This window comes from Anabas testudineus, chromosome 15 (genome assembly GCF_900324465.2).
Source record: "Anabas testudineus chromosome 15, fAnaTes1.2, whole genome shotgun sequence".
Classification (NCBI taxonomy): domain Eukaryota; kingdom Metazoa; phylum Chordata; class Actinopteri; order Anabantiformes; family Anabantidae; genus Anabas; species Anabas testudineus.
Genome location: NC_046624.1, coordinates 15,472,105 through 15,493,615, shown reverse-complemented (window position 1 = coordinate 15,493,615; position 21,511 = coordinate 15,472,105). Strand labels below are relative to the sequence as shown.

General features: G+C 40.9%; 2 protein-coding genes across 2 annotated transcripts in view; both read left to right on the top strand.

Moving 5' to 3' along the window:
* Window positions 1-482: 482 nt before the first annotated feature.
* On the top strand, window positions 483-2,670 carry znhit2 (zinc finger, HIT-type containing 2). Its single transcript, XM_026353805.1, has 2 exons — window positions 483-538; window positions 783-2,670. The coding sequence occupies exon 2, from the start codon at window positions 833-835 to the stop codon at window positions 2,555-2,557; it is 1,725 nt and encodes a 574-aa protein (XP_026209590.1). The 5' UTR covers window positions 483-538; window positions 783-832; the 3' UTR covers window positions 2,558-2,670.
* Window positions 2,671-3,200: 530 nt separating this feature from the next.
* lrpprc (leucine-rich pentatricopeptide repeat containing) overlaps window positions 3,201-21,511 on the top strand; it is a 46,643-nt gene continuing 28,332 nt past the window's right edge. The window contains exons 1-22 of the mRNA XM_026356885.1: window positions 3,201-3,420; window positions 4,277-4,476; window positions 4,595-4,717; window positions 4,906-5,027; window positions 5,123-5,181; window positions 5,337-5,423; window positions 5,530-5,656; window positions 5,882-6,026; window positions 6,553-6,704; window positions 6,912-7,017; window positions 7,154-7,261; window positions 12,531-12,649; window positions 12,744-12,834; window positions 14,025-14,094; window positions 16,159-16,186; window positions 16,560-16,617; window positions 17,387-17,493; window positions 18,209-18,286; window positions 18,453-18,518; window positions 18,735-18,848; window positions 18,956-19,086; window positions 19,364-19,449. Coding sequence (XP_026212670.1) covers window positions 3,239-3,420; window positions 4,277-4,476; window positions 4,595-4,717; window positions 4,906-5,027; window positions 5,123-5,181; window positions 5,337-5,423; window positions 5,530-5,656; window positions 5,882-6,026; window positions 6,553-6,704; window positions 6,912-7,017; window positions 7,154-7,261; window positions 12,531-12,649; window positions 12,744-12,834; window positions 14,025-14,094; window positions 16,159-16,186; window positions 16,560-16,617; window positions 17,387-17,493; window positions 18,209-18,286; window positions 18,453-18,518; window positions 18,735-18,848; window positions 18,956-19,086; window positions 19,364-19,449 — 2,359 coding nt within the window. The 5' untranslated portion in view covers window positions 3,201-3,238. The remainder of the gene's footprint in view (window positions 3,421-4,276; window positions 4,477-4,594; window positions 4,718-4,905; window positions 5,028-5,122; window positions 5,182-5,336; window positions 5,424-5,529; window positions 5,657-5,881; window positions 6,027-6,552; window positions 6,705-6,911; window positions 7,018-7,153; window positions 7,262-12,530; window positions 12,650-12,743; window positions 12,835-14,024; window positions 14,095-16,158; window positions 16,187-16,559; window positions 16,618-17,386; window positions 17,494-18,208; window positions 18,287-18,452; window positions 18,519-18,734; window positions 18,849-18,955; window positions 19,087-19,363; window positions 19,450-21,511) is intronic.

The following is a 21,511-nucleotide window of genomic DNA, read 5'->3' as shown; positions in this document are numbered from 1 at the left end:
AGAATAAATCACCAGTCTTATCTGATATAGGCTACATTGAAGAGATTTTGCTAGTGGATTTTCATTCTGTTCACAGGGAAGTAATGGTCAACTGTTTACATGTATAACAAAAAAAGCGTTTATTTATTTCAGTGTTTTTAAGTATTTCCAGTTACCATTATTCCAGTGTTAGCAGACAGATGGTATAAGTACACAAACTCAATTGTAAAGTAAAAGTGCTTGTCTCAAAAAGCATTCCACTGCAATTAACGTGATATTTTAAAAACATGCCTCTTAGGTGAGACTGGATAGCACAGATTTATGCTTATTTTCATTGCTTCTTTGTTTCTATTCTGTTGTAAACCTATTCCCTATCAGCTTATTAAGATGCTATTCTGTTGATAAAACATTTCTATTGATGACGTCCTTGTTACCGACCAGCTGGGTCAGTGACGACACTGTTCAATGTAAACACTGCGACTTTAAGTCAACTGTTGCGTCATCAAAAGGCGACGTGGCTGTTTTACATTTGAAAACCAAACGTGAAACGTGCAGATAAGTAAGTCGTTAAGATATCAGTACTTATTTATTGCTACAATTTCAGAGTAAATGTAACGAAATTAGGTTTAAATCCGTCTACTTGTGTTATACTGCGTAAACCACACATTTTGTTTATAGCGAAGCCATAGACTGTTAAGATATGAGCTAAGCTAACTTTAGCTAGCCTCATACTGTGTAAGTTTACATTGTGAGAGTAAAGATTACATGCATCCTTACATGGTTCTTATTTGTTCAACTTTTAGGTCCCCCATTTTCCACATAGTTCACCTTTCTTTGCTCAGTTCAGCTGCTAATGAATCCGTTAATTAGACGGAGACTTCCTCCGTCTGTGCGGAGTCTACTGACAGACATCGGTCCAAAGGAGGAGTGGACTGACACCGAGGCCGACACAGTGACCAGAGATGGCATTATCCTCCCGTCTAAAGGAGCTGCTTGTGAACAAGACGAGTTTCTCACACCAGCCAAAATACGAGAGGCGGAGGCTACAGATGATGGGAGCAATGCCAGAAGGAGTGCAATCTGCATGTTGTGTAAAAGTAAACCCTCTTTCTACACCTGTCCTCGGTGTAACCTGCATTATTGTGGTTTGACTTGCTACCGGAGCCCAGATCACTCAGTGTGCTCTGAAGAGTTTTACAAGGAATCTGTCCTACAGGAGCTGAGGAATATGGGGAAAACAGAAAGTGATGGGAAAAAGAAAATGCAGGAGATTCTCTTGGGACTTAAAGAAAAGGCAGAAAGGACAGAAGGTGGAATGGAAAGTTTGTTAAAAGAAGCAGGCATTGTGTCAGATGACAAGGACACAGGAGAACAAGAGGAGCAGAAGAAGGTGCAGCTTGTGGACCTCTTGTCCAGGTTAGCAAAGCTCCAACAGTCTGAAGAAGCGAGTGAAACAGAGATTAAGGATATTTTGAGTAAACTTGAAGAGATTGGAGGTTGTGAGCTACCTGGCATAGAGGACCCTGAAGATGTAGAAGAACAGCTAGACTTGGCAGATCGCCTCTCAGGTCTGGATATTGACAAACTTTCAGAAGATGATCTGTGGGAACTTCTCAACAGTAAAGAGAAGGAGAATTTCATGGGTCTGATGAAAAGTGGAGCTCTTTCCAGGCTGGTTCCTTTGTGGAAGCCATGGTGGGAGGAGCACGAAGATGGAGGGCAGTCACTAGTGGAGGTGCTTGATGAGGAAGTAAGCAAACTGGAGATGGAAAATTCAACAACTATGGATGAACAGGATGTTGATAGTAAGGTGAACACATCACAAGAAGTGGTTCAGAAACAGAGCCAACAAGCTACAACGTTAACAATTATTAAAGGAAAATGCACAAAGAAAACAATCAAAGGAAAAGTTTCCTGTGTGCCGCCAATTTCTGCAAAAATTCCAAAGTTGAGCTCCTTATGCCCAAATCCATCTCCCCTGGTTTGTTATGGTTTGGTCAGTGCACTTTATGGCTACACCTTCACGCTGTCCTTCTTAAACGGAGACACTGAGTCAATGATGTTTGAGTTCTGTGACATGATACTTGATCTGTCTGAGGCACTAAACTCTAGCAGGGTGTTCAGCTCCGTCCAAGAGGCCCTAGACTGCGGAGAAACTCTCATTTTGAGTGGAGGGTACCTTGACAAGGAGGATCCTTTGGCCTCAGCGAGGGCAGTGGAAGCTGTGGCTCACCTGTTGACTGGCAGAGACAGAAAGGATGCTACAGGATACTGCTTGGCAGCATTGAGTCAGCTTCGCTCTGTGCTCTGCCAGGCCAGAACAGCCCTGTCAAAAGAGGGAGAGGATGGGGCAAAGAGAAAGAAATACTTCCTGGCAAGCAAGAAGTGTGAATTCTTTCAAGCCTGGGTGTTGGACAATACACACCAGATTCGTAGAGTAGCTATTGAGTTGTGGAACGAGCATAGTAGAAAAGAGAGTGCAAGGAGCAGCATGAATAAAGCAAAGACAGTAGTTGAGGAGAACTTGAAGAAAAGGAAGAACAAAGGGAATAATACATTGATTGAAGAACTAAGCTAATTAAGTCTGAAAATGTTGATCTTGTTTAAATGTAATGATACAATGGCATTTATGAAAATCTTAATATTCTCACTGTGAAATTCAACTAATAAAGGGTTGTTTGTTTCTTCTTAGTAACTGTTCAATACTTACCCTCACTATACTTTTATACACTTTTATTATCTACCATGTTACCCATAAAATAAACTAATACTTAAGAGCTGAAATTATAAAATGATTCATTAATTTGCAGATAAGGCATAAAATCAGTGTGTATACATTCAGAGAATTGATTATTTATTTATTTATTGTGGAAAATTGCCAAAATCATCTAATCAAATGACAAAGGTTTTAATATGCTTTTCACATACTTTTGACATGATTCTGGAGGCTCTGGGTAGTTGCCCACTTTACTTTGTACTAAACTCCTGGACTCTAACTTAATAAAATGATGATTATGACAGACCTGCTTCATTAATATTAGCAGTTTAATCATATAAATCATTTACAGCACATAATGCAGCTGCATAGTGTTAATCTGATACACATATACAAGTACACAGTGTATTTCTAAGGACTGCACCGTGTGACGGTAAACACGCCTCATCACGAAGAAAACCTCGCGATGCTGTCGCAGTTCTCGCGGTGCCTTTTGACCCGTGACGTATTCGAGTGTCCTTCCTGCACGCTGCTACAGAAAACATGGCTGCGCTCTTGAGATCAGCCCGGTTACTTAAGTTTTCGCCTTCTGGCGTGCTTCAGATCACAGGAACCAAAAGAGTTGGGCCGTCACTCAGTCGGCTGTACAGTGGAGCTATCCACTCCGGCACAAGAACCGGAGTTTGTTCCCGACAGATCAGCCCTGCTTCGCAAAATGTGTCCAGGTATCATGCAGCCTGTTAGCCGGTGTAGCTGTGATCTAAACATGTCGCAGTTCCACATTCAGATATGACCTACAGGTCGTGTTTAATGTAACGTGTTCACTTATGTGTTATTATGTTAGAATAGGTTAGAAAAGGCTTCCTAAACGTAACGTAGCGTTGCTAACATTAGTCTCAATAGTTGTGCTAATAAACGTTCACACGCTTCTGTTCCACTCAAGGTGATAATCACTGGTTATGTATTTAGCTTTGCTGTCATGTTTGCAGTTTATTTTATAATTTTCCCCAACCAAGGCCGTCTGTAATAATTATATTACAACATTACAATAGTTAGGTTAAACTGTCAGCAGCAGACTCACGTGGATGCTCCAGTTTTGCATTAGCCTAACTTGCTAGCTAGCAGCTTGCACGCTAGCTAGCTCTTAGCCGGATGGCCATCATTAAAGATTAGCATAACTCTGTTATGGAGTAACTGTAGCAGACGCTGTGGTCCAATATAGCAATGTGCACGTTACTACTGGAAGTAGTAGAGGGTCACATGCTTGATTGAGGGGTAAATAATGCTAGGAAGTAGCTAGAAGCTATGGTTTTCTTTGCTGGGGCATTTTCTCCCAAGGTCACAGCTCTTGACAAAACCTCAAATAGCATTTGAACTGAAAACATTCACAGTTAATGCCTATGTTTTTCATTTGTTTGGTATGTAAAACATCCTGTGCTGTTCAGTAATTTTCCTGAAAAAGAGCTTTGTCTCATTGACACAGTCTAAAGAACCATTTCTTGACTCTCATGTTTTCTTTTTCTTTTTTTTTTTATCCCTTTCTGCTCTTAACCTCTGCTGTCACTGTCTAATCCTCTACAGCCATGTGTGGCCATATACAGTGGGGTGTGTGCGTAGTTACACTGTGGCCACACAGGAGAAGGAGGCCAACATGGCAGTTCGGTCCAAGCAGGCACAGCAGTTTGACTGGGCTCTTGCCAAGCTGGACAGCTCTGTGAGGAGGACCGGTCGCATTACCAAGACCCTGCTGCTCCGCATCTTCCATGATATCTGCAGGGCAGGTCAGACTGTTGTTAATAACTATGTAATCAAACTGCTGGTACTCCACCATACTGCCAAAGTTGGCAGTAATCGCACATATTTTGTTCCTCCTCACCTTCTGTTCCCATGTCTATGCAGGTTATCCCAGTAGTAACCAGGCGTTGTTGCTGCTGCGCAGCTGTGGGTCCCTGTTGCCTGAAATCCGTCTAGAGGAACGCACTAAGCTGGCACACCACATGTGGGAGAAGCTGCAGCAGCTGGGTAAGAGGCTGCATCAGTGATGACAATGATATAATTTTACCTGCTGTTTGCTGTATTTGATCCCTTGTTCCATACAAGTTGTTCATGAAAATTACCAGCAGTTTCCTGCAATATTTAATTCATAATGTTTTTGTAGAGGAGTTATTTTATGCTGTAGATGGTATAGATTTTCACATTGGGCTCCCCAGGTGCTCAGTATGATGTCAGTCACTACAACGCCTTGCTGAAGGTTTACCTGCAGAATCAGTTCAAGTTTTCCCCTACTGACTTTTTGGCCAAGATGGAATCTGCTAATGTCCAGCCCAACAGAGTAAGTACCATCAAACACAACACAGCAGTACTTGGCAGCACCAAACATAAGGTTATTTTACGCTGTATTTATTTTATTTGATTTTATTTGCCCAGGTTACATACCAGAGACTCATTGCAGCCTACTGCCAAAACGGTGATATAGAAGGAGCCAGGTGAGCAAACTGTTCAGCTCATTAACTAAAGTTAATATTCTGCTTCAAAGTACCTGTTACTATAGATATTTGGAAGAACATAATTCACAAAAGCTTAAGGGAGTTATGATGAGCTTGTATGTTCTATATTTTACCTTTTTGCTCTTCTTTCTCAGCACCATATTGGGTTTCATGAAGAGCAAAGATTTACCAATCACAGAAGCTGTTTTCAGCTCCCTGGTGACAGGTCATGCTCGCAGAGGGTGAGTGTCACTGCTTTTGTTCTTATGATATAGCACATTTAATAACACGCAGTAAGTGTTGTTGTTACTCAATATTAAACACGCTTCCATGTTTATTACTGTGTAGTGACATGGAGAATGCTAAGAACATCCTGTCTGTAATGCGGGGGGCAGGCATGGAACCTGGGCCTGAAACTTACGTATCACTGCTTACTGCCTATGCTGAGAAGGGGGACATGGATGGTCTGAAAAAGGTGTGGTTGCGTTTTCATGTTGTCGCCATGACGATACTGATGCACATTTTATACCTGTGTATATGAGAAACTGATGGTTTGTTAAGTATTTGGTTTCAATACTTAACAAATTTTTTACTACTTCTCCCTTTATTTTTCCTCCACCTCTGTCCCTTAATTTTTTCTGTCTCATTTCTCCACCTTCAATTTTCTTTCTTTCTTTCTATTTCCTCTTCCTCTTTTTAGACTCTGGAGACAGCAGAGAGTGCAGACTGCAGCCTAATGGATCGAGACATCATGCAGGTGATCTTTACCCTTGCCAAATCTGGACACGAACAGTACCTCCCAGAGATGATTGAACGTCTAAGGCTTGAGAGGAATTATATTCCAGGTATACATGCACACACCTCATGTTTTTGAAACTGAAACATACGTGATGGTATGTTCACGCTTAGAAGGGAGGATTTCAGAGCCAAAACAGAGGGTCTGGTGGTCATCCTTCAGAAAAATCTGTGCTTTAAACATGTTGTTTCCTGCGGTCTGAAGAAGGGAAATAATAAAATAATAACTACATGACTTCTAACATTTCTTGTACTCACCATTTCTCACTCAAAGTGGGAGGGAGAATTACAAATTACATACATGCCAAAAAGGTATAGCTGTATTGGTGTCCAGGTGAAAACGATACCAATGGGTAACACAGGTTGTGTTAACAAAACATGAGAACGTTGGAAGAGGGTAGTGAAAAATGGCGGTCCCTTGGCAAGTATGACTGGAACATTGTGCTTACTTAAATAGTGATTTTTACTGTCACTATAATGCAGAAAGATTGTATGTTTCTAACTAATAGCAACAAACTAATCTGCTGTAACGTTCAGCATGGACTTGACAGGAATCTGTACTTTTTGTTTTTGTAGATGCTATGAACTTGTGCCTGAGCCTCATCACTCAGGGCCTGGAGGACACAGCCTTTCAAGTCCTGAAGACGATGCCCGCACTGCAGTCTGAAAACAGTGATTCCCCCCAAATGGGCAGTTTCTTCCTCAGACACTGTGTCAACATGGACACGGTACAAAAAAAAAAAAACATCACTCACTTATCCCAGTCTTATCACACAGGTTGAGAAACTGATTGCAAAAATATTTTACAGACTTGGTACTCACAAGCTTTTGTCTGTAAGACTAGGATTACAGCATTAATTTCAAGATTGACAGTGCCAGTGTGTTAATTTCAATGTTTAAATGTAACTTTTGTGTTTTCTGTTTGTACCCTTCAGGCAATAGAGAAGATCACCAGTTACTGCAAAGAGCTCAAAGAGTCAGATCTGCACACTTCACCACTCATCTTCACTCTATCCTGTGCTCTAGATGCCAAGAAGACTGGTACGGCATGTTTTTGTTTACTTACATACACATTTGTTTACATATTCGATTCATACACTAATTATTATTAGTATTGAATAAAGTATAATTTTATCAGATTTTGGTATAATATAAAAACAATGCCCTCTTTTTGCAGACATGTCTTTAAAGCTGATGAAGATATTGAAGGAGCAGGACTTCCCCATAAGACCACATTATTTCTGGCCCCTCCTCACTCAGCATGTGAAAGACAACAATGTGTCTGGTACAAATACAAACACACTCACAAAAACAAACACGCCATTTATTTTAAGATAAAAATTATAGGTTGCCATTTTTTAGGTAATTGTAATTGTTCCAATTTACCAAGGACTATTGCAGATCTCAAAACTAAAATTGCATGTGAGAATCTAACTAGAGAAATGTAAAGTTGTCCCAAGAGGTATGTGCATGAACTATGTGCACTCTATCCGTCTGATATAGGGAGGGATGCTTTTTGTGGGTGTAAAATTAGCAGTTTGTGTATGTGTGTTATTTTTATGGTATAGAGCTGATTATTACTTCCTCTTACCGGTCTACTAAAAGGAGCTTTAAAAAGACAGTTTTCCTCCAATATTAATGCTGCGCTGAGTGGTCTCACAGGAACAGATTTCACTGGGATGGGACAATCAAAAGCAAAAAGGTCTGATCTGTGCATGAGAGAGTTAGAATAGGAAGAGATGAAATAAACACAAACGGCACATGCTTATTCACAAACACCTACAGGGTTCTCTGGAGAGCTGTAGGAATAGATTAAAGGTCTCGGTGGACAATATCAGCCACTGTTGACAAATGTACTTCCAGAGACTGACTTTTATCACCTGTGGTTTCACGCGTAGACTAAATCATTGTGCTTTGTATCTTTTATTAAGTGAAGTCAAGCTGGTAATGTAACACATGGGAACCTGGCACATCTGACACGTGTCATGTGTATGTGTGATGGTGACTTTTTAATTTGTCCCTGAACAAATAACAGCTTCCAGTATTATTTCACACTATTAATAATGACTTTATTAACCCCCTTGGGTAAATTGTTGTTGGACTGCTGCCAGATGTTAGATGATGGGGGTTTGGTGTCTTGTCCAAGAGAGACTGCTCTATGACAAGAGCTAGCTGCCCAGATTTAGTTTGTATAAATATTTTCTGTAAGGTCTTAAACCTTACACTGTAAAGTGCCTTGAGATAACTTCTGTTGTAAATTGGCGCTATACAAATAAAATTGAATTGAAATTGAATTGAATTGAATAGTTTAGTTTAGATTCTTTAAAATATAATTAATATGACTAGACAAAGTAATAAAGAATAGACTTGGAAACTATAGATAATGAGTTATCTACATTTTTCATTTAGACACGTGCTTTTATTAGACATATTTTATGTAGCATTCCCAGGACAGCAGTGTAATAATCTGTAATAACTTACCACTTCTTATGGACACAAAGAATTGTGTTAAAGAATGGAATTCGCAGGTGCCAGAACAAATGCACAACTTTTTAAAAAATGAACAACTTTTAAAAAATGAATTTTCCTCAGAACAGGATTGTCAAATGATTTCACTTTTAACATAATTTAAACCATCTCTTTGTTCTTTGTTCAGTCTTTTGACAGTGAGAGGTCATTTATGTACAGATTAGGCAAATACGTGTTCATCCTGTGTTGAATCTGTTTTACTTTGGTTGGACACTTGCATAACCCTCGGTGGAAAAGCTAGTATTGATGTCTTTTTTCGTTTTTCTTCTCCTGCTGCCACTTAAAACCGCTTAATAGCTCAGCAGGTGCAGTTTAAGGGAATATTTTTGTCTTTGCTGAAGGAAACAGTTATTATCTTTCTTATGTTTCTGTGAGCTGTTGGTGGAAATCATCTCCGTGACAGATAACCGGCATTTAGAGACCTGTCAGAGTTCACAACTCATTAGCCAACATGCGCTGTCAAATGCATTCAGCAGCGGCTTGGCTTTTAAGTGCTTTATTTATGCTGAGCTCTGGCTCTCTCTTTGGGGTTTTTAGAGTAATTAATAAATGATGTATTTTTCCCGTGTTGGCTAATTGACAGCGTTTGATCTGGCAGGAAAGAGAAGACGGTTAGACCAGTGTGGCGACGCTGCAGATTGACTTCTCTGTGCGGTTGAGACAGATTCTCAGGTTAAAGCGTGAGATGCCTCAGCGCCTGACTTGGCAGCACGATGAAGTAGACTAGATATGAGTTTAAACATGCACAACCGCACAGACACACACACGGATTCAGACTTTAATTCTCTAGCCACTCACTCTTAAAGCCACAAACACATCAGATGGCATCAATTCAGTTATCGCATTGAAAAGGAAAAAAAGGATGGAACGAAAGAAAGTGGAGAAACTTCACATTCACTTGTTTCCAATGGTGTTTGCCTTAACCCTCATGAATGATGCAGCCTCTCTCTCTTATTTCCCCCCTTCTCTCTTCCTCTCTCACACTCAGTGGCTGCAGGAGGGGGGTGTGTGTGTGTGTATGTGTCTACATCAGTGAGGGGGGGGGCTTTTGGGTAGCAGTGCAGGTGATGTGACTGATGCGGAGTGACTTGATTTCATGTAAATGCAAGCGCTCTGAGGGAATTCACTTTGGATTACGCGCCCCACTGTGCACGGCCCATGAAATATTAAGCGCCGTGTCACTTTTTGTCCACAGGTGTCACTAGCGGGCAGAGAGGCCAGAGCTGTGGAATTAAAGGAGAGCAGACAGGGGAGGGGGAATAAAATCCCTTTGCATTTTGATGAGGTGTGGATTTGGTGGGTTTAGCGGAAGCATATGCTGGGCCGTACTTCCCACCTGCCGCCAGCGAGTCACTGCTTGTCAGTCCTCACAATGCAGCAAGGTCTTATCACTTCTGACATGATGGAACAAGGAAAAAGGAAAGGAGAGGGAGGGGAGGCTGCAGAGGAAGAATGGCATTTCTGGCCTTGTGTGTTTTGGGTGATGAGAAATGTAAAAGCTCCCTTGTCTGCTCTGCTGTCCTTCCTGGTTGCTTGCTCTTCACATACACACACACGACTCTGTTTATATGACCTCATACTCAACCCTTACACTCTTTCTTTAATGCACCTCTTTCTGTCTAACGCAGCGGACTGCATTAAAGAAGCGCCGCCACAGCAATATGTAATTCAGTTTCCCATTAACTCTATTCTAGCCAGAGCTGAATTAATTAAGGAATGAAAATGTTATTGTGCACTCCTTTGTTTTTAAATGAAAACACGCCATTGCCTCGCAGCGAACAAAGTCTACCTTTACATAGTCGCAGAGATGGAGAGACAGATGGTGTTGGAGGAGAAAGAAAAGGAGAAGTGACAAGTACTCATGTCCGAGCACAGGAGATGACAGCTACCGGTTCACTCCACTCCTCTTTTCCTCTCTTTTTTTCCGTCCACACTTCTCATCTGTGACAGTTAACCTGAAGACATGAATCTGATGATGATATCTTGTGACCACTGCCATGCTTAACTCACTACTTTGATACTTCTTGCCTGGATGGTTGTCAGACTCTATGCTGACCAGCCTGGAGAGGCCTCTACTCGTCTCACTTCTCTTCTGCTGAATCTCTGTTTTCATTGTTTAGACAGAGGGGAAAAGAAAAAAGGGTTACTCACATACAAAGAATATGGAGTCAAAGAATAAAAACCTACGAAATAATCATACAAATGCAACCAAATAATATCAGTTAATTAATCTTTCTTTTTCTGGACCTGCTGTTGTCTTAAGCTGCTTTATTTGGCTGAGAAATGGTCTGACACATAACCCTCCATCAACCACAGTGAAAGAGTAATAAACAGAGTGAAATCTCAGCCTGGGATTCAAATGGTTAAAAGCTCCTGGACACACACTAGACTTGCACAAAAACATGCATGCACAGTTATTGGAAAACTGAAAAGTGCTGACGATTTTGAAAGCTCACGTGCAGAAGCTGTAAAGTGAAACCGGAAAAGGCTGGTGTATGTTATTCAAAAATCCAGCTCTCCATTCACTTGTGTTTTGTCTCTCTGGCTCAGTCTGAAATTGATTATGGATTATTCAAGAGGAAAGTGGTTGCTCCCTCTTTCATAAAAAAAAAAAAGCTGTATGAAAGCGATTAGGGGGTAAGAATGGATAGATGGACGTCAGAATAGATGAATCCTCCATTGAGAAGAAAGAGGAAGATCGGCAGTTTACTTTTTCCTGAAAGCCGAGTAGATGTATAGTGAGAGGGGCAGATGAATGAGTGATATGGACAGAGGGGAAGGCTGGATAAATGGAGTGGTTCAGGTAGCCCTACCTGGGAGAATGCAGCCCCAGCCGCAAGTTTTAATGGCATATAAAAGCCTGGCACTCATCTTTTATTCAGCTAAAGCGAGACGGCCAGGTGAACGCACATGTCCCAAGAGGATGCAGAACCACAGAGCTGTGTATATACAGTGTGTGGGTGTGTGTTCCTGAACCTGAGTGGAGAATGTTTGAACTCAAGGAAGCACTTTAGGGTAGTTTGCTGAAGTCCGCATGGGAACAGGGTGTATTGGAGCACTAGATGAGGTCATATATAGCATATTGATGCATTGATATTTCTTTTCTAAAACTGTATAGCAACACACATGGGAATGTGTGAATGCATTCATTTAGGTCCATGTCCTTTGTGGGCACGCTCCCAGACATATGCAAAGTGCTGCAGTGCCTCCTCAGTGTGTGCGCACACTCACAAACATGCAGGCACTTGCAGGCATATTGAAAGTGTGTGAGGGGCTGTTCCATATGCATGCGGCTGTTTTGGCCTTCTTCCCTGGGGCAGGACCTCCAGGCTCTGCTGGAGAGCAGGGTGATGGTGCAAGAGTCCACTTCAGGCCGAGTGCATGTTTATGTACATGTATCCATTCTTCAAGGCAAAGGTGGAGGGGCCATTAGCATTTTGTTGATGCAGGGGGTGTGTGTATATGTGGGGGGGAGGGGGAGGGGGGGGGGTGCCTGGCAATTTAACTGTAGGGGTAGGAGAAAGAATGTGCTAGCTCAATTCTTAGACCAATATTAAAACGGTCCTTTCACAGCTCCAGGTTTGCGCATTAGTGCAGGAAAAGCATGCATGTGTGTGTGCTTTTCTATTAAAGTTCAGCATGTGATTAGGATAAAAAGACCAAACAAAAATTATTTTAATTAAAAATTATTTGGTTGGAGTTCTTTTTTTAATTCATATTCAAGAAAGTAAACTTGCACATGGTTTAGTTTTGGCAGTTAAAGCACCTTAAACTGATTAATCATTTGACTTTAAATTAAATTAAAATTGTTTTAGGCTCTAAAACTTGTAGGATTTATATAATAGAAAATGGGAATTTAGTAACAATTACTCAGGTAATCTATAATAATAAAAAAAAAAAAGCCTCATTCATTGTGTTTTAGTTCTCACAAATATTTTTCCTTGCTACACAAAAACAAAACATTTTAAGTTGAGTGTTCAAAAACACAAAGTTGATATTACTGTTTTTGTACGTGTGTGTTGTAGGTGTGTTGGAGGTGGTGAAGAGCATGCAGCAGTTCGACGTGTCCCCAGATGTTGATACTTTGAACAAGTACATCCTCCCTGTCTTCTCCGATCTGGAGGCAGCTCAACAGGCCCTCGAGGTAATCCAAAACGCTCTGTGTGTGTGTGTGTGTGTGTGTGTGTGTGTGTATTAAAATGGTTTTGCTGACAAATGGGTGATTTTTCTCTGTTTAGGGCACAGGTGTATCTCTGGAGTCTGAGGGCTTCTTGTCTGCAAAGGTTCGTTCATTGGCTGTTAACAACCTGGCTGAACTCTACACTCTGTGTAAGTCTAAACACACGCACACACACACACACACGCACACACACACACATACACTGTCAACACACACCATAAGAAGCTCTACTTCATCTTGAGCACCCATCATCATAAAAATCGCAGCTTTGCCTACAGGCTAATTGGCCCAATGAAACGCACACACACACACACACACACACACTTGCCCACTTACTCGTCTGTGCTCATCAGGCCTTTTAAGAGATTAGCCTGTGTGAATATGTAAAGAGCAAGAACGAGAGAAGCCTCAACTGGCAGAGGGGATAGAGAAGGCTCTTAAATAATGGACGACTCTTCCTGTTTTCTGTCTTTCATCTTGTTTTAGTCTCAAACATCCTCCACTCATTTTCACTTACCCTTCTCTGTTTCTGAGTGTCCTTCGAAGAGTTTATCAAACCAAAAAAAAAGTACATTAAACATTAATTCCATTCCCAACACTGCCCTTCATACCAGATCTAAAAAATAACTTTAAGAATAATTGAAATATGGAAAATATTTGGTTTTACTTCTTAGTTACTGAATTTAGGGGAGAAGCTGTTCTCAGAAATGCAGTCCAACCTTGACCCCAGAGGAGCTGTATTTGAAAACGCAAATGTTTGAGTTAATTGGTTTGAACATTAACTAGACATAAACCTACCAGCTCCCTAGTACAAAGTGTGTCCGATTTCCAATCCAGCCCACGTGCAGCAGGTGATTTTATTTTCAGCACAACAACAGAATTTATGGGACAGATATTATAACATGATTTCTTGTGTTGCACCACACATCTTCATTAAATTACAGTTATTTACATAGCGCATTGTTTCTATTAATGCTACTGATGTTGTTTTGATATGCTGTAAGCAAAACATGATTATTGCATTGTATTTTTTTTTCTCGTCTTGCCTCCTGCACACTCACCAGACTAGTTAGAACATGTTTGACAAGAAGTTCATATGTAGAAAATTGTTTGTATCTGGCTGGGAAAGTCAGAAATTATGACACTCACTACTATTTTTGTGAAAACCAACTTTTGACAGGGGGACCATTGAACTAATTAACACTCCTTTTGTTTTATATAAGCAGTATTAGTGTCAAATGATTTCTTATATTGTACACATCTAATCACATAATAAACCACACTGATCCAGCCACCTGAGGACAAGTTGTAATCACTTTCTGTATGTCTCCATTTCTAGTGTCAAATTCGTCCGATCCCTCGTTGGACTTCAATGTTTTCCGCAACAGCCTCAGCATGGGCTTCAGAAAGTGAGTCAATAATCCTGTTGTCTGTTTGTGCCTCTATGTGTCCTCCATCAATTGATAGTCCATATTTCGCAATCTTTTGCCTCACAACTCCTGAGTGGTGTTTTTAGGGAGGCCTGTAGCACTATGGAGGTCACCGCGGCATATGCTATGAATATGACATGTGCAGCCTATCACACCATCTACACTGGCTGTCTGTGTGGGCAGCTGCAGGAAAAACACTCACTCACACACACACATACATGGGTGCCTCATACATATGGAGGCCATCATCCCTCAGCTCTCGCCCCCAAAGCACCGTGGGAGATATGTAAATTAACACATGCCCACCACTGGCCTTCATACCCAGACCCCTAGACTGATTCTCACGCTTTCTCACTGGCTCTCTCTCTCTCTCTCACACACACATACACAGCACAGAGTTAGCCTTAGGACCAGGGCATGACCTGTGGGCTTTTGTTGAAAGGGTGTTTATGAATATTTACAGTTTAACACCATGCACCATCTTAGAAACACTCTGTGCCCATGAGCGAGGCTGGAGGTGAGTCAAAAGAAAAGTGCTGACTTGTCTGCAGGGACCAAAGTTATTTCTTCCACTAAAAAGCCACAATATGCTCAGTTGAACCTAACTTTCAACTTCCCATTCAGCCAATACGTTTTTGTTGTAGCTGATGTTTTAAATAACTCGTCGCATGCTGTTTAACTAAAATAATTGATAAAACAAATAATTGTTTATTGCCTGCAATGTTATGCATCCTTCAAGTAGGAAGCTTAATCTTTTTCAAATGTCATAAAATAAACAGTAGCATTTAACACTCTGCAGCAGTTTTGCACTTTTTTGTAGCTCATGGACGTGTGAGTAAAATGTAAAGTCTTTTTATACAGATCTTCAAGGGAATTAGGCAAAAACAGAAGATGCACAAGTGAGAGTTTTAGCTTATGTCAAAACAGCAAATAAATGTTGATTGCTAATTTTTAGTGCAGCAACCTTTGTGTGTGTGCTTTCGCACAGTTTTAGTTTAGGTGTTTTAAGTTAGTATATCCAATAATAAATTGTCTGTTTTGTGGTTGAATCAGCTTCGTCTCCTCCATTTGCTTTGCTCTCATTGCATTAACATGCACACACACATACACCTACACACTCCTCTGACTGTTAGGTTGCCTGACAGGGTCATAATTGGGCTTGTCACTTGGGGAATGTGCGTGTGTGTGTGTGTGCGAGCGCTGTGTCATTGCAATGCGGAACCTGCCCCTGTCAAAGACAAGGTCAGGGGATAATTTAATCATTAAAGACCTCTTCTACTCTCTTCTCCTCATCTCTCATCTCCCCCCTCTCTCCTCCTTTTCCACCAGCTAGCTGACAACGCCAGAAATGTCACACGTTGTCATCACTTAGCCTGTGTGTGTATGTGTGTGTGACTGTCTTTCATTGTGCTGCCATCTCTCCTCTGTCTTGTATGTGGGATCCAGAGTGTCAAACGGAGAAATCCGTTTCTTTTACTTGCTGTATTGTATTGTACTACACTGTCAATTCAGTAGCTATGTCAACATGACACAGTAAGTGTTGTGGTTACTTGAATTAAATCAGTTTAATGTGATTAAGTGCATTTATTCATCTAATGTAATTTATCAGAAATATTTTTAACATTTAAAAACTCGTGATATGTATCATATAGAGCAGTAGTTTTTAAATAGGACAGCAGATCACAGTTCATTAAACAGTGCAGACATTAACACTGAGATTAGTTTATACACTCTTCTTAATAATATTATATATTATATATATATATATAATTATATATATAATAATATTAGTTAAATGGTAAAACTGAGTTTTCAGAAATTTCCTTTAAGATGTATACAGTGGAGCAAGCAATAGAGAAAAAACATTAATAAAGAAATGTATGTAATGTTGAGGTTTATTATTATTATTTTATTTATTTACTTACTTATTTATTTTTGTTTTAAGTTTTGTTGTCCAAAACCAAACCCTGAAACGTTGGAGTAATTATTTATTGGTTCATACCCACTGAGTGCTTATGTCTTGTCCTCTACCGCCCCCTGCAGGTCTTCTGATGTGGAGAGCATGGTGAAGGTAAGATGTCAATGTGCTTCAGTGTTGTAGGATTTTGTAGTTCTGAAATGATGACATTTTCCTTTTAGACCATCTACGACGTAAAAAGTTTAGGAGCAGAATTTAGGAAGAATGTATAATTTGACAACTGTATATTTGGCATATTATCCAAATGGCAAATTGAGCATGTAAATAAATATTTATTTAGTGTGGATATTCGGCTAAATTAAGCACACATAAATATTAAGAGAAACATTTAATAACAACAATTAGCAGATTTTAACTTGTAAACGCGATTTAGGTTTTAAAAATGTAAGTGTGCATTGGTCAACTGCTGGACACTATGGTTTTAAGTTGTTTTTTTGTTTGTTTTTTTGTTGTTGTTTTTTCACAGATTACTGAGCTGTGGTACAAAGACAAACGCTTCTGCAAAGGCCCCTCTAAGCCCACTGGTAAGGAAACATTTATACGTACTTAGAGGACATTTATATCTGATGGTGAACCTGTATGCAAAGGAGAGGATGCCCAAGTGTGAATTATCTATCGTATATCGGCATTTAACCTTGCAGACTGTGCTCTGTGTCTCAGTCAGTCCCCTTTCAACTATAACTCAGATGACAAAAAAATGCCCCGTGTGTAAATGTTTGTGTATCTGTGTGTGTGGTTATGTTAAGTCTCAGTAGCATTAAACTGCTGACCGGCCAACTCCTCGACATGTAGACGAGGAGTGTATTTATGTCCAGGTGCGCATGTTGGTGATGGATCTGTTCTTACTTTCTGAGGAAATAGAACCTGGCTGCTGACACAGCGCTGAGTAGTTTCAGTACGTGTTTGTGTGTTATTGTAGGACAGCATCTCGTGTGTGTGTGTGTGTGTGAGTCTCTCCCACTGAAACTGGTGTGTGTGCTAGTGGGAGCGATGGAGACTGTTATCCATGTCACATCCCGTTAGACGACATCTGCAAATATGTGTTTTTTTCTGTGTGTGTGTGTGGTGGTGGGGTGGCTACTGTCATCGCCAGCCGTTGCACATTCACTCCACCACAAACGCAGCCTCTGTCAGCAGAAAAGAAGCACACATGCACACTCTGCAGAGGTTACAGAAAAATAGTATAAATGCACAAATGGATGCAGTGACTGACACGGTGGCAAAAGAAATTTATTCCCCAGACGAAACCTCACTCTTTGTGTGTTGGTGTGTGTGTTTTTCCATTCTGTCTAGAAGCGGTATCCTTCTTCTTGTACAATCTGATCGACAGCATGTCAGCGGCAGAAGCGCAGGCACAGAAAGACAAACTGAGGAAATACTTCAATCAGCTACAGACTCAGGTACACAAACTCACTGACAAGGTTACTGAAAACAAACAAACACACACACACATCACACAGTTGCTTACACCCTTTTTTTGCAGTTGATGATCAGGCTAATACACACTTGCGACAGAATATATTCATGTGACCTCTTCCGTGTGCCTCATGCTTTAATACAAGATTAACATATGTTTCACACTTTCTGGTTAAGGCTCATGTTTTAACCATCGATTAGGAGTTCAGTGAATCGTTTTCCTGGTCCACTGTGGAACAGAATAGTTAATAGTAAATATCAAGTCAAGTCAATAGGCAAAAATCATCCGCACATATAAAATATCATTTATCGTTTGGAGCTAATTTATCAATAAATTAATTGATTGAAATTGTGTAAAATGCTAATCACAAAGCCCAAGGTTGTGTGTTATTTTGATGACCAGCAGCACAAAATCCAACAATTTTGCATTTACAATAGACAAAAGCAATAAATCTTCAGCTCACCACAACAGCATTTGAATGCAACATCATGTTCTGCCAGTTTCTCTACAAATTCAAGTGAAAGCTCTGTAACTGCTTGTAAATCAAGACACTTCAGAAATAAAATAATTGTGTAATTGTGTGCTACTGTCCAAACCTTGGTCTCAACATTTGGCATTTTAACACACAAGATTCAACAGGTTCATGTTCTATTGTGGTAAAATCTGCTCATTTTCTTCCTTTTGTCTCTTCTCTACAGAATATATTCATTTCAGTAAACATCTACAGAGGCATCAGGAACCTTCTGGAGTCTTACCACATCCCAGAGCTCTCCAAGGTGCACAGTTTGACCGCAAAATCTTTCTCTCCCAATGTGATTCACTTGTGACATTTTGTAGCAGAAGATTCGCATTATTTAAGACAAACTCAGCACCTTAAGGCTTAATATGACCATATTGAAGTTGTACTAATTGTGTTTTTATACTTTATACTATGTATGTTAGGATGTTTTTGCTTTGGTGCCCTCCAACAACAGAATGCAGAATAGCTCTCTCCCAGCTGTTGCAACAGTAAGTAGAACAGTGTGAGACAAAAATACACCAAATACTGAAAGATAGAAAATATTGAATATTTACTTTTAAATTACCATAAATTCCTTTTTATGTAGACAAATATTTCATCTGTGGATAAATAAAACTGATGATTGACCATGCATGGCATTATTATCTGTGCTATGTTTGTATTTTCTCATGTCCTTGTGTTTAACACCTTTCTGTCTCCATCAGGAAAATGAGAGTAAGGTCTTGGCTCTTGAAAGGAGATTAGCTGAACTGAAAGCAGAGAACAAACCATTAGATTTTGTTCTCAAACAAACCATCCAGGCTGTCTGTGCTGAGGAGGTGGGGTTCGTTTGAAATGGTTCTTTTTCTGTCCAGTCTCGTTGCCTTGTCTGTGTTTTTAGTCTTAAAATCTTTTTCTTCCCCTTCCTGTTTTGTTGTCGTATCAGAATCTGCAGCGTGCCCTTGAGCTGAAGCAGCAGCACGAGGAGGAGATGACAGCCGGGTGCTACGCCACCCTCATCAACCTGTGCTGTCGCCAAGACAATGTGGAGGAGGCGCTCAACCTGAAGACGGAACTGTGAGTGGAGCAGGATACACAAGGCAACACTGCGAACAGTAGTAGGCCATTAAAGTTTAACTTGAGTGGTATTAGGGGAGACATTAATGCAGGACACAGCCACTCTGTTGACTACTAAGATGCAGGAAACTCTTCTCTCTTCCTTCTTTGTTTCTTTCTCTTCAGTCGCCTTCTGGACCACTCCAACAGCAGAGCATACTGTACAATAGATGTGTTCCATTAATGCAAGTGGAATTTGTGAACATAGTCCATCATCTCTCACTCTGTCTGTTTTTAGGAGTCGTAAGGACTCGTCAGTAGTGCTGGATGCCGGTAAATACATCATGCTTGTCAAGACTCTCTCCCTCAATGGCAGAGTGGATGGTAAGTTCCTCTATGCATTCAGTGTTAGGTCAAAAATTCACACCACAACTTCTTCCACAACTTTAATTAACTAATTCTACCAACACTTACTCCCACACTACTTCTCTGAAGTAGATCAGGTTTGAACTTAAAAAGGTACATGTGATGAATGTATGTGTGCCGCTGAGTCTGTCAAAGTCTTTTTCCCTCCCTCAAACCACATTAGCCAGCCATTTTCAGAATGCTACGGTGGATTTCCTTCAGCCCATCGAAGACCCAATTACCATCAGTTTTGCCGCTCTGCTTTTTGCACACAATGACAGGCAAAATGTTTCCCTTGTCTGTCCTCACCTCTCCTCTCCTCCCCTTCGTTCTCTCTCTCTGTCTTGGTCTCTGTCTCTTTATCTGACCTGCTCTGTCTTGAAGCGTGTCATTCTCTCATACCCCCCCCTACACACATATCCGCATCAGTGAGAAATGAGAGAGGGGGGGAAATTACAGGACTGTGTGTAGTTTTCCAGATTTATTGAAATCTGCCTTGATGCTAATGGCAGATCATGTCCACCGAAGTGCTTGAGCATTACACATACACACACAGACATAGTGACACGCAAATTTGCATGTGAATTCAAGCAAAAGGCATTTGGTGGGCACGACGGTTGGTGTTCCTGCCCACGCGTGTGTGTGTGTGTGTGTGTGTGTCTCAGGGTGTATAGGCAGCGCTAACGCATTTGCCATTAGCCAGAGTGTGCATATGAAGGGGACGCTTGTCAGCCACATTAGCACACATGGCTAACCTTGATGTTAGCCCGTCCCCACCCAGACACTGGTCCACCCTGCTCTCAGCAAACACCAGGCCCAGCTGAGGATCATGTCTCCTGGCATATTCCTTTATCTCTGAACCTCTCTAATGTCTTTGTTGATTTTGCCTTCGGTTGCAACTCTGTTTTTGCCTTACACCTTTTGACTCCATCCTTCCACCTTCACATCTCTTCTGGCCTCTTAATTTGTCTGCCTGTATTTTTTTTATTTTTGTAGACTCCTGCATAAAACAGTAGCAACATTGTTATCCAGGCAGTGGTAAACAAAACATCCACTGTTTTTCTGAATATAAATAAATACACTAAATAAAAATGCTTCCTTGACTTCCCTTTGGCTTTAAATGTTTTCCACCTCTTCAGGAGGCTGAACACACCCTTTCCATTTTTTAAATACACCTCTCCTCTAACACAAAGTGTCTCTTTGACCTGCCCTTGCTCCTCTGCTTCCATGTGTCCATCCTCCTACTTTGGAAACACAACTTGTTCTGGCTTTTGTTGGTCCTGGACTCGCCTTTGGTGCTTCACGCATGTGTGTTTTGGGAAAGAGACATCACCAGCAGTCAAGTCATGGAACATTAGATGAACCATTGGGCTGTGTGATGTTTGTTTACCTGGCCTGTCTGCCTTCCCATCTCTTGATGTGTGTATGTGTGTGTGGTCTGGCTCGCTTTGCTGGCCACGATGCTCGGCTGAGCTGATGGATATGCATACTGGCTAAACGAAAGGATAAAGGGGGGGGGGGGATAAGGAGGGGAGGTTTGGATGGTGGATGGAGGGATGTTAGCTTGTGTAGCTCCATTTGGGCATATCAACTCCAAGCCAGTGGTCTCAGTGATTAGCGGGTCTGTCAGAGAATGATGTAGAGAAGTGTGGATAGAAGCAGGAAGGGAGGGAGACATGGAGAAGGACACAGAGTCAGAGAGGGAGAATAAGTTGCATTTAAACTGATAAACAGTGCAGCCTTGACAGCAGATCGGGTGATTATAGGGCAGTTGTTTATTGTTGATACTGCAATCATTGTTCAGTTATTGACCAGTGATACTTTTGTTAATATCCACTTTAGTTTCTCTCTATGTCTTATTTGCTGTCTCTGGTTTTAGCAGGCTCATCTTGTTTTAATAGAACATCATTTATGCCACTAGGTCCTAAAGACGGTCCTCAAGGCCCCTGTTGTACTCTATTCCTTCTCTGTTCTAACCATATATGAGACCCTTAAAACAAAGACTGTTTACCTTCTCAGTAGCAGCAAAACGGCAGCACGA

Bases quoted from the DNA above. Each gene is read 5' to 3' on its own strand.
- znhit2 (XM_026353805.1), top strand. From the start codon at position 833: ATGAATCCGTTAATTAGACGGAGACTTCCTCCGTCTGTGCGGAGTCTA.